This window comes from Pteropus vampyrus, unplaced genomic scaffold, assembly GCF_000151845.1.
Source record: "Pteropus vampyrus isolate Shadow unplaced genomic scaffold, Pvam_2.0 Scaffold1, whole genome shotgun sequence".
In the NCBI taxonomy this organism is placed as follows: domain Eukaryota; kingdom Metazoa; phylum Chordata; class Mammalia; order Chiroptera; family Pteropodidae; genus Pteropus; species Pteropus vampyrus.
Window position 1 is genome coordinate 35,959,319 of NW_011888782.1, and position 14,562 is coordinate 35,973,880.

General features: G+C 34.9%; 1 protein-coding gene across 5 annotated transcripts in view; it reads left to right on the plus strand.

The window, feature by feature from the left end:
• CD47 (CD47 molecule) overlaps window positions 1–12,135 on the plus strand; it is a 50,747-nt gene extending 38,612 nt beyond the window's left edge. Inside the window, exons 8-11 of one of the 5 annotated variants that reach the window (XR_002778984.1) lie at window positions 3,438–3,484; window positions 6,425–6,456; window positions 7,803–7,827; window positions 10,411–12,135. Coding sequence is in view for 3 of the 5 variants with exons in the window: in XM_023527201.1 (XP_023382969.1) it covers window positions 6,425–6,456; window positions 7,803–7,827; window positions 8,462–8,494; window positions 10,411–10,415 (95 nt within the window). In the remaining 2 variants the exon portion in view is untranslated. Of the gene's footprint in view, window positions 1–3,437; window positions 3,485–6,424; window positions 6,457–7,802; window positions 7,828–8,461; window positions 8,495–10,410 lie in introns of all 5 variants that reach the window. The other 4 variants (XM_023527201.1, XR_897353.2, XM_011384877.2 and 1 more) reach the window with 4 other exon arrangements.
• The last annotated feature ends 2,427 nt before the right edge of the window (window positions 12,136–14,562 follow it).

Genomic DNA, 14,562 nt, shown 5'->3' on the forward strand with positions numbered 1-14,562 from the left:
TAGCTTAAAGATGAGGGCTGGAAGGGCAGCTTTCTCCCAGAGAGAAGTACTGGCAGAATCCATTGTTCCTTTGTGGAGCCCTCCCCACTCCTGGTGTGCTGATACAGGCAGCCGCCATATCTGAGTCTCCATCAACCTGGCTTACACTGGTCTCCCCGCCCTGGTGATTCCCTGAGTCCCTGCCCAACCCAAGCTACTTCTAGTGGCTTTTCCATACAAACGGCTTGTTTTGGCTCATACTGCAGACTTTCGTAAAACATCTTAAAGATTCACAAAACCCAAATAAGCAGTATCTGACCTTGGCATGCCCCATACCTCTTGCTGAGCAGCCCCAAGCCCAGTCCTAGTGGCAGCTGGCCTCAGTTCATGGCTTGGTTTCTCAAGGCACCTCCAGACTGACACACCCAAAGGGCAGACGGGGCAAGCACCAGAACCCTGCTAAAGCGAATCCTGCTCTGTAGGGTCAGCCCTTGCACAATAGCTCTTCCAGTGTAGTCACTGGCCACTCCTCACAACAAACCAGCCCTAGAGTCAATCCCTTGCATTGACCTGCCAATAGCAACAAAGGCTCAACTACAGTAGGAGGGTACACGCAGCCCATACAAGGGACAAATATGGAGCACCCAGCCTAGGGGACCATGGAGATTGTGCCACTGGGCTCCACAGGACATCTACTATATAAAGCCACTCTACTAAGACCAGGAAACATAGCAGCCTCACCTAATACATAGATACAAACATAGGGAGGTACCAAAATGGGTACTGAAATGAATACCTTGGAGGGAATCAATAGCAGATTAGATGAAGCAGAGGATCAAATCAGTGATTTAGAAGCTAAAGTAGCAGAAAACACCCAATCAGAACAACAAGAAAAAAGAATCCAAAATAATGAGGATATTTTAAGGGGCTTCCGGGACAACATCAAGTGTACCAACATTCACATCAGAGGGTTACCAGAAGGAGAAGAGAAAGCAAGGAATTGGAAACCTATTTGAAAAAATAATGATGGAAAACTTCCCTAACCTGGCAAAGAAAATAGACATACAAGCTCAGGAAATGGCAGAGTCCCAAACAAGATGAACCCAAAAAGGCCCATACCAACATACATCATAATTAAAATGTCAAAGGTTAATGATAAAGCAAGAATCTTAAAAGCAGCAGGTGAAAAGCAATCAGTTACCTACAAGGAAGCTCCCCTAAGACTGTCAGCCGATTTCTCAACAGAAACTTTGCAGGCCAGAAGGGATTGGCATGAAATATTCAAAGTGATAAAAAGCAAGGACCTACAACCAAGCTTACCCAGCAAAGCTATCACTTAGAATTGACAGACAAGAATAAACTAAAGGAGTTCATTAACACCAAACCTGTATTATAAGAAATGTTAAAGGGACTTCTTTAAGAAGAAGAAAGAAAAGACCAAAAATATTAATAAGAAAATGGCAATAACTACGTATCTGTCAACAATTACTTTAAATGTAAATGGATTAAATGCTCAAATGAAAAGATATAAGATTGCTAAATGGATAAGAAAACAAGATCCTTATATATACTACCTACAACAGGCTCACTTCAGATCAGAAGATACACACAAAGTAAAAAGATGAAAAAAGATGTTTCATGAAAATGGAAACAAGAAAAGCTGGGGTAGCAATACTTATGCCAGACAGAATAGACTTTAAAACAGAGGCTATAACAAAAGACAAAGAAAGATCCAGTCATCCCACTTCTGGGTGTTTATCCAAACAAATCCAGAACACTACTTCGAAGGGACACGTGAATCTATATGTTCATTGCAGCATTATTTATAATAGCCCAGGTATGGAGGTAACATGGGTGTCCATCAATGGATGAATAGGTAAAGGAGAGGGTTAGTACATATATACAATGAAATATTACTGTGCCGTAAAAAAGAATGAAATCTTGCCATCTGCAACACCGTGGATGGACCTAGAGGGTATTGTGCTAAGTGGAGGAAGTCAGATAGAGAAAGACAAATGCCATATGATTTCACTTATATGTGGAATCTATAGAACAAAATAAAACAGAAACAAACTCAGATACAGAGAACATTTTGATGGTTGCCAGATTGTTGGGAGGGGAGTAAAAAAGATGAAGGGATTAAGACGTACCAATTGGTAGTTTCACAGTAGTCATGGGGACGTAAAGTATAGCATAAGGAATATAGTCAATAATATTGTAATAGCTATGTATGGTGTTAGATGAGTATTAGATTTATTGGGGTGATAACTTCGTAAGTTATATAAATGTCTAATTGCTATGTTGTACACCTAAAACTAAAATGTTATATACCAACTGTAATTGAAAAAAATATTTTAAAATAATTTTTTATTTATGAAGTAAAGCAACTCTTAAACACTTATCAAAATAATCGTTACAAACTAATAGAGTAAAAAAAAAGTTAGTCTTTCTGCTTTGCTTTAGGCAAATTTTATTTTATGTGTTTCTAAAACTTCATAAAAACCTTGAATTGTTATAGTCGAATAATTTTCCATGTGACCTTGCATGGTATTTCCAAAGAAACATTATCTTTATTTCAGAACTTCAGCTTTTGCTGACTGATTATTCTGTTATATATTCTGTTATATATTCTTTATATATTCTTTATATATCAATTCTGTTATATATTCTTTACCTCCTTTTAATAATACTTATTAGATAAACAATTAAAACACAGTACTTCATTAAAATTTACCCATCTTTAGTTTATGTGTTCATAATGTCAGAGTTATTTCACCAATGAAATTTTCTTAATTCATACCTCATAAGTTCATAAAATACAATGAAGACTTCTAAAGCAGAAGAGTATGTGTTTGGTAGCTGTCACGAGCATCATATTATGAATGTTGATACATATTCTATTTTTGTTGAGTCTTCTAGTCACCATTTGTCTGGTTCTTAAAATGATACTGCTGATTATGTTGCTCCCTATGAATGCCTGAAAACAGTATGTGACCTGCAGTGTCCATACAAAGTGAGGTAGAATTAGGTGTCATTGACCAATAGTCAGCTCTTTGTTCTTTTTTTCTCTCATTATCTGAATCACTCACCCTTTTATGGTCATGCTCCCCCATGCCTCCCAGGTGTAACAAAGAATGATGTTCAGTGCAGTTGCCAACAAGTCTGGAGATGCTGACTCAGGTGGAAATAGGCATTGTCTAGCCATCACCCCCTTAATCTTGCTCACCCCTCTTCTCCATTGCTTATATCCCTAAGAAGCCTGTGAAACTGGTATGGTTACAAACATGCTGTTCTCATATTAAAATCAAAGTGAAATTATGAAAAATTACCCCAAGTTATTTTTTATCATAGTTTAACATATAACTAATACCATATGTAAGTTAAGAATTTAGTCTTATTTTATTGACATGTTGAGAATATTCTAAATTAACTTTTCAAATCAACTTATCTGATGCCAGAGTTCAGAGGCACATCTTCCTTCACTTGAAGGGCAAGAAGAGAAAAGGTACAGGAAAGTTGTTCTTTAGATACTCTAATAGACTGAGAAATGGATGTGTTTTTCTTATATAATCTGGATGTATAAATCTGAGTATATATAATATTAAGGTTGCAAATTTGAGCATTTGAATCAGCAAGTAAAAATTGTAAATGTTTCCAAAATAACTTTTACTCATTGCAGATACTCTGTTTTGGAAAAGCCTAATGATTGTGTCTTGACTGGAATGCAATAAAATCCTCAGATAGATAGTAAAAAAAAATTTTGAAGCTATCTCTTTAAGTTAATAAACCTATGAGAAGTTTAATTTTTATCATTTTCATTATTTCCAAGTTTAAATTTGTAGCCTTAATTTTTACTTTAAAAAGTAGGATCTTAACTTTCATTTTTTTTCTAATCTTATTTAACTGTATTGGATTTTTTTTTCCAATGGAAGTATTTAAATTTTATAAAATGAAATTAAGGTGAGAACAATAACAATATGAGAGCACATGGAAGATTAAAAGAAACTAAGTAAACTCAGTAAAATTGGGCTCGTTATTTATATGTGGTGTTTATATCCATTCTCTGTAAGAGTCAACATTTGTTTACTTTTTTAAAGCCATTTCCAGTATAAGGGCATATAATTAATTGTTTTGACAGATTAACCTACTAGCAGTCAGATACCATATTTACCATAGCTCAGATATTTTAGAATGACACGGAAAATGATAGATAGATAGATTGATTGATTTTTTTTAAATTCAGTGATATTTTCTTGCCCTTTGTTGAGGAGAGGTGAATCTGGTATCAACAGAGAAAGTATTCATGGAAATTCAAAACCTAGAAATATATTTATGGCATGTGTCAAGTGTTTCAGAGAGAGAAGAACAAATCAAGAAATGACATTACAAGTAAGAATGCTGAAGGATTGTGGTTTAAAAATATGTAGATATGGCTGTCGATGCCTTAGGCCCATGGTGGCAACAGATAAATCACAATCATTCTTTTTTTCACATAGGTCATATGCTTATTGGAGAGGATTAACTCAAATGAAATTAACTTCTACACTGTTTGATTTTATAATATTAGAGGGATTGCAGTTGACTAAGTGTCCCTTTGAATCGTTACTGTTCTTTACAGATCTCTTTTTCAGAATGGGCTAGGCCAAATGTGTGATATTCCTTCTGCTTGAGCATTGGAACTCAGAAACTATTTTTTAAACAGTATTAGGGTAGAAAAGGAGCTACTTGGCAGTTCTTAATACTAATTCTGATGAATAAATTTCTGAGCTCAAAAATATAACTCTAAAATCTTACCTCTGACTCTTCACATTACCCTCAGAAATTTACATAGCTGTTCAGTTCTCTTCCTAAATAGAGCATACATAGAGAACATGGTTTAGTTGAAGTAAGTTGTATATGCATGTAACAATCATGACGGTGCCTTAAAAAGTTCTGTAATGAAGCCCGGTTTATTTGGAAGGCTGCTAAATGTGAACTCACTCATATTCCCAGCCCATTTTCTTCTAAACAGGAGCTTTTCTTCCTGTTTGGTTGAAAGACCAAACCACTCTCTGAAGTGCCTCCTGTAAGGGAAATTTACTTTGAAGCCACAAATGACATTAACGGAGATGGCTGTCTCATGAGAGCAGCCACATAACTGCTCTGAATGAGTCATCGCATTGCCCTCTTCAGTAGCAAGAGTTAGTTAGCCCCTCTGCCAGTTATAGTTACTTAATTCCTCTCTCTGTTGTTCTTTACCTACTAGCCAACCAGCTCCTCTCCTTTATGTCCTTGTTTATGTCTTCCTACTGGCAGCTTTTCTTACCTATAGCTCTAAGCTTTGAGCTTCTCCTTGCTTGCTTTCTCTCCTTGTCACCTTCTTTTACCATCACCAGCTCTCTAGTTTTCTTTCTATTTCTTCCCCTTCAGCTATTTCAGTGGGAGAGAGAGACGTTTCAGACCAGTCGGTTGCCATTTTTCTCTGTTTGAGAGAGCCTTATAAGCTTCTGGCTAGCCTGTAGAGTGGCTCCCCTTGGTTTGGGTCTCACCCCATTTCTTGTCAGCTTTGGAAGGTTGGTAGAGTGGGCATGAAGGAGTGGTAGTAAATAAATAGTGTGGAAAACTAGAGCAGTTCTGGGACCTGCATCAATCTGCTAATAAGCAAATCCAGTACCATCATCCAATTCAGAGAACAGTGGTGGTGACTGCTCTTACCAGCACCATCACCCTCCTACAGAGTCATTCACAGGATGTTGCTCGTTGATGCTTTTGTATCTGTAGCACTCTGATTCTGTATTTAGGACTGGTGTTAGCTGCTGTAGGTCCTCCTCACTTGGGTTTGTAAGGAAGTTCTCTCTCCTTCACTGCACAACTAGAGCAGCTCTTTTTCCTTTGATCACTTTTTTCATACCCTATTTTTCTTCATCTTCATTAACCAATCCATTCAGTATAGTGAAGGGTAAGCTAAGAAGGAACACATAAAGAATGGCTTGATTGTAGCTAAAACTAGTGTCAGGAATAGTTCTTTAAACTCAGAGGTATCTGAATATTTTCTTTCATTTGTTAGCTGTCTGGAGCTTTGAAAACTGGAAAGATGGAAGAAGGAAAAAAAAAAAAAAGACTAGGGTACAAAGAACAAGAGCAGTAACGTAAGGGTGGGCAATGTAGTAGAGACAGTGATTGGTTATTGCCACTTTCTTTTTACTTTCTGGCTGGATTGAGTAGGGAAGCGATATAGAGTATGTTTATTATTTGATGTAGGTGTAGTGTTTGCTATTTTATTCCATCAATTCATATAATCAAGAATGTTCTGTGTTTTTTAGTAGACTATGAAAGCTGAAACTTTCAGTGGAGTTTCAGGCACCTCTAGTTTTAGCCTTGAACATTGTATTTTAAAACTAAACATCATATTGCCTTAACTTCTTTCATTTATTAAATTGATTTTCTTATTTTTCAATTTTATCAGCTTCCAATCAGAGGACTATACAACCTCCTAGGGTAAGTTAAATTTTCTTAAATGAATTGGTTCTGATCACTTGATGGTTTAGACTGAGGAACGGTAATTGAGATATTGAACCCTTTTGTTGTTTAGTATAACGTCAAATTAAGAGAATATTGAAGTCATTTCATGACCTTTGCGTAAATAAATCTAATTCTATTTTAAACCCTATGTTTGATCATTTAGTAGCATTAAGATAGAATAAGTGATTCCTTAAGATTATTCTAAGTTCTCATGCCCAGAACTGACAAGTTTATGTGTAAGAATAATGGTCATTATCTCTGCTGAAGGAAAGCTGATTCCAATATTTTGCCTCACCCGTTAGGTTCATTTGATGTGAATATACAAAATGATATTTCAGGCCTAAAAAAGAGAGAGATTTATATTAAATTGATTTCATTAAAAATAATAATCTATAAATAAATGTAAACATAGTTTTAAAATGTCTGTTCTGTTTATGATTAATTTCTCTCCTTCCCCCATTTTATAAGCATTTTTCTTCAAACTATACTGTAGCTTTTTTTATTTCTTGGATACCTTAATAAGCTGAGGAAATTCCAAGAAAAGGAGTAAAATTAGGAGATAAACTGAGAGGGGTAAATGAAGGGGATAGGGGAAAAAACCTTTATGGTGACAGGAACAAGAGTTACTTTATGGAAATAAGATCTGAAAAGGACTATATTGTACTCATCTTCCTATAAAGGATTTAATGATAGCTCTATTTGGAATGCCAAAAACAAGACTCCTATGTGGCAAGAAGTGGAGATTACATATACTCTTAAATCTGACAGGCCACAACAGACATGCCTCAAAGGCAAGGAGGGCGGGTGATGTTGTCTACCACAAGTGTTTATTCTGAAAAGATTGGTGGCATAGCTACTTTGGTCAGAAATACAGCAGTTTTAAATACGCCTTTGTTAGGGATAATCCAGCCATTAGACCCTTAAATTCTAACACATTTTCTTTCCCTGCTACTGAGCTCATATTGTATGACTTAATGATTCTGTTTTACTCTCATCTCTTGTTTAACTGTATTATTTATTATGTTGCTATTTATATTTCTACTTTAATAATTTTTTTGAGGAGTTAGGATTGTTCGAACAGAAGCTAGGTGGGGTGGGAAATTCTAAATAGAAGAATATTAAGAGAATAATATAGTTATTATTAAACTATTTGTGTGACTTGGCAAGCTTTGCTTTTTAAACCTCTATTGCCTTGTTTTTAGTCTATAGGATTCACTGTTTTCTATAGTTTAAATGTTAGCATATATAAAATATATTTTGTAGTATAAAAGTACATGAAATAAATTCTATTTTTATGTAAATATATTTTAAATATTTTCCAGAAAGCTGTAGAGGAACCCCTTAATGGTATGTGGTTATTATAAACTTGTATATTTTTCTTGACCCATTACCAGATCATAATTTGAACTAGTCCCAAAAGCAGATAGAATGTTCTTTCTGTGTCTTGGGAAGAACCTAGTGTTTTTTTCTTGTTTTGATCTCTCTTTTTTTTTTTTTTAATTTATCATTTATCAAGAATTGCTTTTTAACAAAAGCAATTATTCTTACCTGTGAGAAAAATGCACTTGTGTGTCTCCCAAGTAGTTGCTTGCACTAGCCAGGTGATACTGGGTCAGGGGACCATTGCCTTTTGATATTGGCCAAGATGAAGTATAGCACCCTCAATAGAGAAGAATCTCAATAAATTTTAATTTCTGATTTATAAATTTGAGAAAGATACAGGCTGCTACCATGGGGTGAGACCAAAACATCTCTCTTTCTCCCTAAATCTAGATCTGTATTCTCAACTAACTTTGTTACCTTTCTGGGGGGTGTGGGTACAATCCACAGAAAGGCACTGGGAATCAAATGCTGTAAAATTAACTTGGATTTATAACTGGGGAATAATTGGCATGATGTTACTGTATATTTGTTTATTTAGAAATGATTTTTAATTGTAGAACTTTACTAACTGCTTGCTTGGCTTGTTACTAATTCTTAGAATTTAAAGAATCAAAAGGAATGATGAATGATGGTAAGTATAAAATTCACCTGCAATTATAGATTGGTTAAAATATGGGCATTGAAAACAAAGAAAATTGCTTGAATATATGGCTTTTTTTTTTTAAATAAAAGGGACAATGTCAAATCATAAAGGTTTACATTTGATTTATAAAACAAATCTAATCTGTTAAAATTGCAAAACTAGTAGTATAAAAGCTGTAGGGTGTCATTAATCAGACTTTCCAGTCATATTGCTTATAACAAAGAAAAAATACCACTTTGTAAAAAACATTTTTCAGATGTAGTGTCTGGTGACTAACTTTAAAATGGTTTTTCTACATACATAGATAACCCGGCACAAATCTTTATCATCTTGACAGAGGGTTTTTTTGTTTGTTTTGTTTTATTTTGTTTTGATGCTCATGCTCATGATTTTATTGCATTTAACCATAGGCGACTTAATATCTTTGCTTTTCAAGCAAGAACTTAGTTCTAACTTTCTGGGAGAGGATTAAAAAGTGAGAGAGAAAAATGTTCGGTCACGCCAGGTTTTGCTTCTTTTGGGGGGGCTCTGGGCTAACAACTTAAATTTTTTATTAAGTATTTTAAACACATGTATTCTTAAAGTTAAATAAGTCAGAGACAGTGAGTGCTATCAGTATTCATTTTGATTTTACCTTAACATACAACACATCAGTTCTTTTTACGTTTTCATGTGTTTTTATCTTATCAAAAATTTCTTCATACCTTTGGTATTTACAATCATGCCTTGATCATGTGAATAGTACACTTTCTATTTTACTATTTCAAAGTCTGCGACCTACCTGCTCACCTCTATAGCAAAGTGCAGCATTTAACTTAAGAGACTATATTCCCCTGAATACAATTAGTTTTTGCATAAGATTAAAAACGCACTGATTGTGTGTTTGTGGATTAAGTTTAAAACAGTGCTTAGGCTGGGTTCAACAAGGAGTCACAGAATGATCCCACCTCTGTAGGTTTGTGTGACAGCTTTTGTTACAAAAATGCATGTTTGTTATACTAACGTTGGCCCTCCTGTAAAAAAATAGTGGTTAGTAATAAATTAAGTGGCATTAAAAAAAGAATTGGTGCTGGGAATTGTGGCGTGGTTGTCCTTGTTTTCATTCTGGTGTTCTGTTTTTTAATTTCTTTGTTCTTTCCTTTTCCTACTTTAGTGTCATTTTCTGTAGTTGTATGGCGAAACTATACTCCTTTTCTCCATTGTCAAAAAAGCAGTATAAGAACCTCGAGTGCCTCTTCTTTTGTTAATTTCCCTTAAGAGGTGACTTTTTTTTAATGTATTAGGAGATAACAGCAGTTTTCGTTCATAGCACATAAAATATATAATGACCTTTGAAATTCCCTTAATTTTGCTAATATTTGGCTGTTCAGGATTTGTTGGTTATTTTTAAATGTATGTCTCATGGGCTTTTCCAACTGACAACTACACGATGCTTCCAGTGTGCCTGGCTTGTCTGTTAGTGAGGTTCAAAGTACCCTTTTAAGGGAACATAGTACCATTTCCTCTTTTACTTATTCCTAATCATGTTCATTTCACTTACATCAAATGAATAATATGGATCTAAAGTGAATGCGGTAGACTGTTATTCTATGGTCAATATCTTTTACTCTGAAAAATCATCATCTCTTGGCTTCTCCTCAGCTAATCCAGCCAATGAAAATGATCAGACTTTGCTAATCTTTATTTTCATTTGGCACTAGCCTTTTACTTAATACAACTAAAAAAGCTAATGATTTGCCTGGTTTATATCTGTGACCTTTCAAATCTAAGATTAAATAAATTTTTAAAATTTTTTAGATATTATATATCTGAAACAATTCCAAAAAATTTAAAATACATCAACTTGTTACTGTGTAGAAGATAAACATGAGTAATGATCATATGTTCATTTTTCAATTTTCCAGAGTAAGTGAATTGAAGTGATGGACTCTGATTTGGAGAATAGTAAGATGTGAAAGGAATACACCTGTATGTAAGCACCATGGCCTTGACTCACTGTTCAAGAGAAGAAAACAAGAAAAGTAACTGGTTTTCATCTATAAGAGAAAGTAAATTATTGGTTTTTAAGTGGTTGTTACACTTAAGTTTTTATTCAAAGCATTTGTAATTTAGTTAATAAAAGAATGATTTGTATTGTGTGCCCAATTGAAATCCAGTTTTTTGTTGTTATTTTTATTCAATTAGGAGCAAAAGTAGAGTGGGCAACTTCCAAGAATGATGCGTTTCAGATCCTAGGACCTCTTGACTCTAGATCATCAGTTTAAATTGGTTCAAGGTGAGAATTACCTGGCACTAACCTAGAGGTTATCTTTGAAAATCAGTGGCTTCCATTGAACCTTAGCAAACTCAGGTTTGTCACCACTTTGGCAGTTATGGTGTCAGCTGAGTAATGTATCTGTCACTTCTGGGTCAAGGGAATAGCAGATTAAGTACAGACAGAAATTTGGTCGAGAACATTTATATGCTGCCTATGTGTGATGTGATACTAATGGAGATCGTGGTCTTCATTCTTGGGGGTTGCCATTCACACATTCTTCCTTCAACATACAGTGTAACAGATCCTTTCCAGACTTAGGGTAATTTTATGGATGGATGTGTTTTTCTTTTATTCATACAACCCTTTAAACCCTGTCTTGTCGTGTTATTTGCTTCTGCTGTACAAGATGTAGCACCTTTTCTCCTCTTTGAACATGGTCCAGTGACACAGTAGCATTATTGCAGAAAGGAGCCAGACTCGTTCTCAGAGAACTCTGTTCACACTTTTCAGCAAAAAATAGCAGTGGTTGTAACATATGTACTCCCTTCCTTGGATTTGAAGGCACAATCTACAGTGTTTCTTCATTTCTTTTCTGATCTGGGGCATGAAAAACCAAGATTGAGATTTGAACTATGAGTCTCCTGCATGGCAACATAACGTGTGTCACCGTCAGGCCAATAGGCCAGCCCTCGAAAGGGTGGTTTTATTACTGTCGTATCTATGTTGCATGATAAACACTCATCATCTTCCTCCTGTAGTCCTGCCTCGTATTCCCGATTCTACGATTAAAAACTAAAAACCCACATGTTTCCCACCCCCGTTAGAAGAAAATTAACATTCTGACAGTTGTGACCGCCTGGAGTACTTTTAGATCATTAGCACCTGTTTTTCTCCCTTGTGGGTGTGTGTGTGTGTATGTGCACATGTATAGTAGGCACATGCATCTTCTGTATGGACAACAGTGGGGTACCTACAGGAGAGCAAATGCTAATTCATGCTTTTGGCGAAAACATTTAAAAACAAGGATCTTTATTGGATGGGATTATAGTTGATGCGAATATTTGATCACGTAAAACTTTAAAAATTTCAAGGTAATTTGCCAAATTTTTTGACTGCTCACCAGTACCCTCTAAAAATATTAGTGATTCTTCCTTTTTGTCTATTATTAACACATTCATATTGTAGTTGTATTACTAATAGTTATTTCTTAGTCCACCAAATGTTTCCATGTGCCTCTTTTATGCCAAATTAATTGTATTCCATGTTGGGACCAAGTGGTTTGCCCATGGCAAACCTAAATTTATGACCTGCTGATGCCTCTCAGAAAACTGAACACACTATGAAGACAGCTCTTCTTGAAAAAAAAAAAAAAGAAAAGAAGAACTAATTTCCTCCTAATTGTGTTGCTGTCCAAAATATTATCTTATGTAAAGGGAGCTGTATTCCTTTATACAAATCTCATGGCTCCTGCTGCTCTTTTTCCTTCTGAAAATATTTATATTTTAGTAAAGTTGTTTGTTACTTTAGAAATCAATTTGGATGAAAGGAGGAAAAAAGCAAATGGACTTGGAAAAGATCCAAATTCCTACTCTCTATTAAGAAAAAGTCAGGTATGAAAATCTTTATAGTACACTTTTTTATAAACTAATGTTGTACCTTTTAATATGTAGGAAACTCCTTTATTTGGGGTTCGGTCATATTTTGTCTTCTCTTTAATGCTGCCTATCTTTCGAGGCATTCACTGCCCTAGACAACGCAGAGGTAGCAAGAGAAATGCCAGGTGAAATCAACTCTTTCTCTTACCAGTTGTCAGCTTCTCTGGAAAAGGGACCATATAGCAGCAGGAGCTCTCTTATTTGGGCATCATTGGGCCAGTTAATTCTTTTTCAATCAGACTTGTGATGGCTCCCAATTTTCTGTTACACCTAATTAAAATTGCTAACAATGTTTCGGTAATTATATATGTTTCTCCCCATAATCTGCTTTTTACTCACTGATCCGATTTTTGCCACTGACTCTTCTGTTCAATTTTATATATTGTATGTCCTCAGCATGACATAATTTGTCAGTTTTGCAACAACCCTTTCAACCTTTTTGGCCAAATCAAATTTTCCCTCCCTTCAAAACATTGTCCTCCAGCCCTTCCTCCCCCACTGGCTCCCTTTTGCAGTCTACCCCCATTTGTCTAGCTTCCTCTTTCATCTTTACTTGCCTTTCCTGATAGATCATGTGTCTCTGCTTAGCTCTTATTGGTTTATTTGTCTTGCTTTTCTCACTTGATATGAAAATTCCTCCATAGCAAGAGCTTTTTTCCCCTTCTTTTTCCTTCCTGCAGTGTTTTTGCATATATTATATACTCAGTGTTTGTTTGATGATTGAGAGTTAGCTGTATGTAGATTTCCCACTGTTTTTAATAGGGTGAGCTAGAGAGTTTTCTTTTTTGACAAATTTCACATGTTCTGAAAACCTTAAAAGGTGATTTTTCACCTGGAAACTCCCAGTCTATTCTATTTAAATTTCTAAGAATGTTAGGATTAAAATGATAAGGCTGTCTCATAATTAGTATTGCTCTTTTCAGGTCGCTGTAGTCAATTTAGAAAGTGACCAAATTGTGGTTTAAGTTAATAAAGCTCAAAAGTGATAAGTTTATTCCTCCATCTCATTAATAAGAATTAAGCTCTATATTGCCTTCTAAATTTCTCTTATCTAAAAATGAGTATTCAAAAATGGATATCTGTGCTGTGTGTATGTATGGAAATCCATACCCCTTTATTTACCTGTCCCTGGAAACTGGAGAAATGATCGCTGGGCAACCTTTTATCTTTTTATTATGTTTTATTCGATAGAGAGTATGTTTGGAAAGAGTTTTACATGTGTCATATTTTCAAAATCACTAACTGCCATCACCCACTGGGGTCCTTTGTTAAGTCATTTTTTGTGGCTAATAGGGATAATCCAGGTAACTTAAGAAATGAGCAGTGAGAAGGAAGTTTTCCTGCCTTTGGTTTTTGACAGCTTACTTGTCATTTAATAAGACCAGCTTTCCCTTAAATTTAGCCTTTAAAAAAAAAAAAATTTGTAATAAGCTTCTCTGTAAGGCAATTTCAGTGGAATATTAGAATTGTTATCAGGTTTGATGAGAGAGGGAACGTTTTTGTTTTTATTAAATGAAGCATTATTTACAAAAAGCCATTGTTAAGAATTAGATACCACACCAGATGAATATCCATTAACCATTCTAAGTAAAGAAAACTCCGGTGTTGCTATGTGCAAGATCCTCTCTTGGGGGTTTTTTTTCCATAGCAATTAAAGGTGTGCTATTTGTGAGTAGCCATTTTTCGCAGTGATTTAAAGACCAAAGTTGTTTTACAGCTGTGTTACTTTTAAAGGTTTTGTTTTTTTTATATATATGTATTAAATCAATTTATCACTGTTTGAAGCTTTGAATATCTGCAATCTTTGCCAAGGTACTTTTTTATTTAAAGACATAACTTTGTAAATATTACCCTGTAATATTATATATACTTAATAAAACATTTTAAGCTATTTTGTTGGGCTATTTCTATTGCTGCTACAACAGACCACAGGTACATTTCTGAAAAATTTCATTTATCAGCGTATTTTCAAGTCCATATCCTAGATAACAATTCAAAGGATGACTTAAAGTGTTAATTTATAAATACTTTTGAAGTATAAGACCCAATATGTAAACTCGTAATTGGAATGAATTTTTAAAAAAGTCCAGTGTGTTTATTTTTCCCATGGTATGGTGTGAAACATAATGTGAGAAAACAGGAGA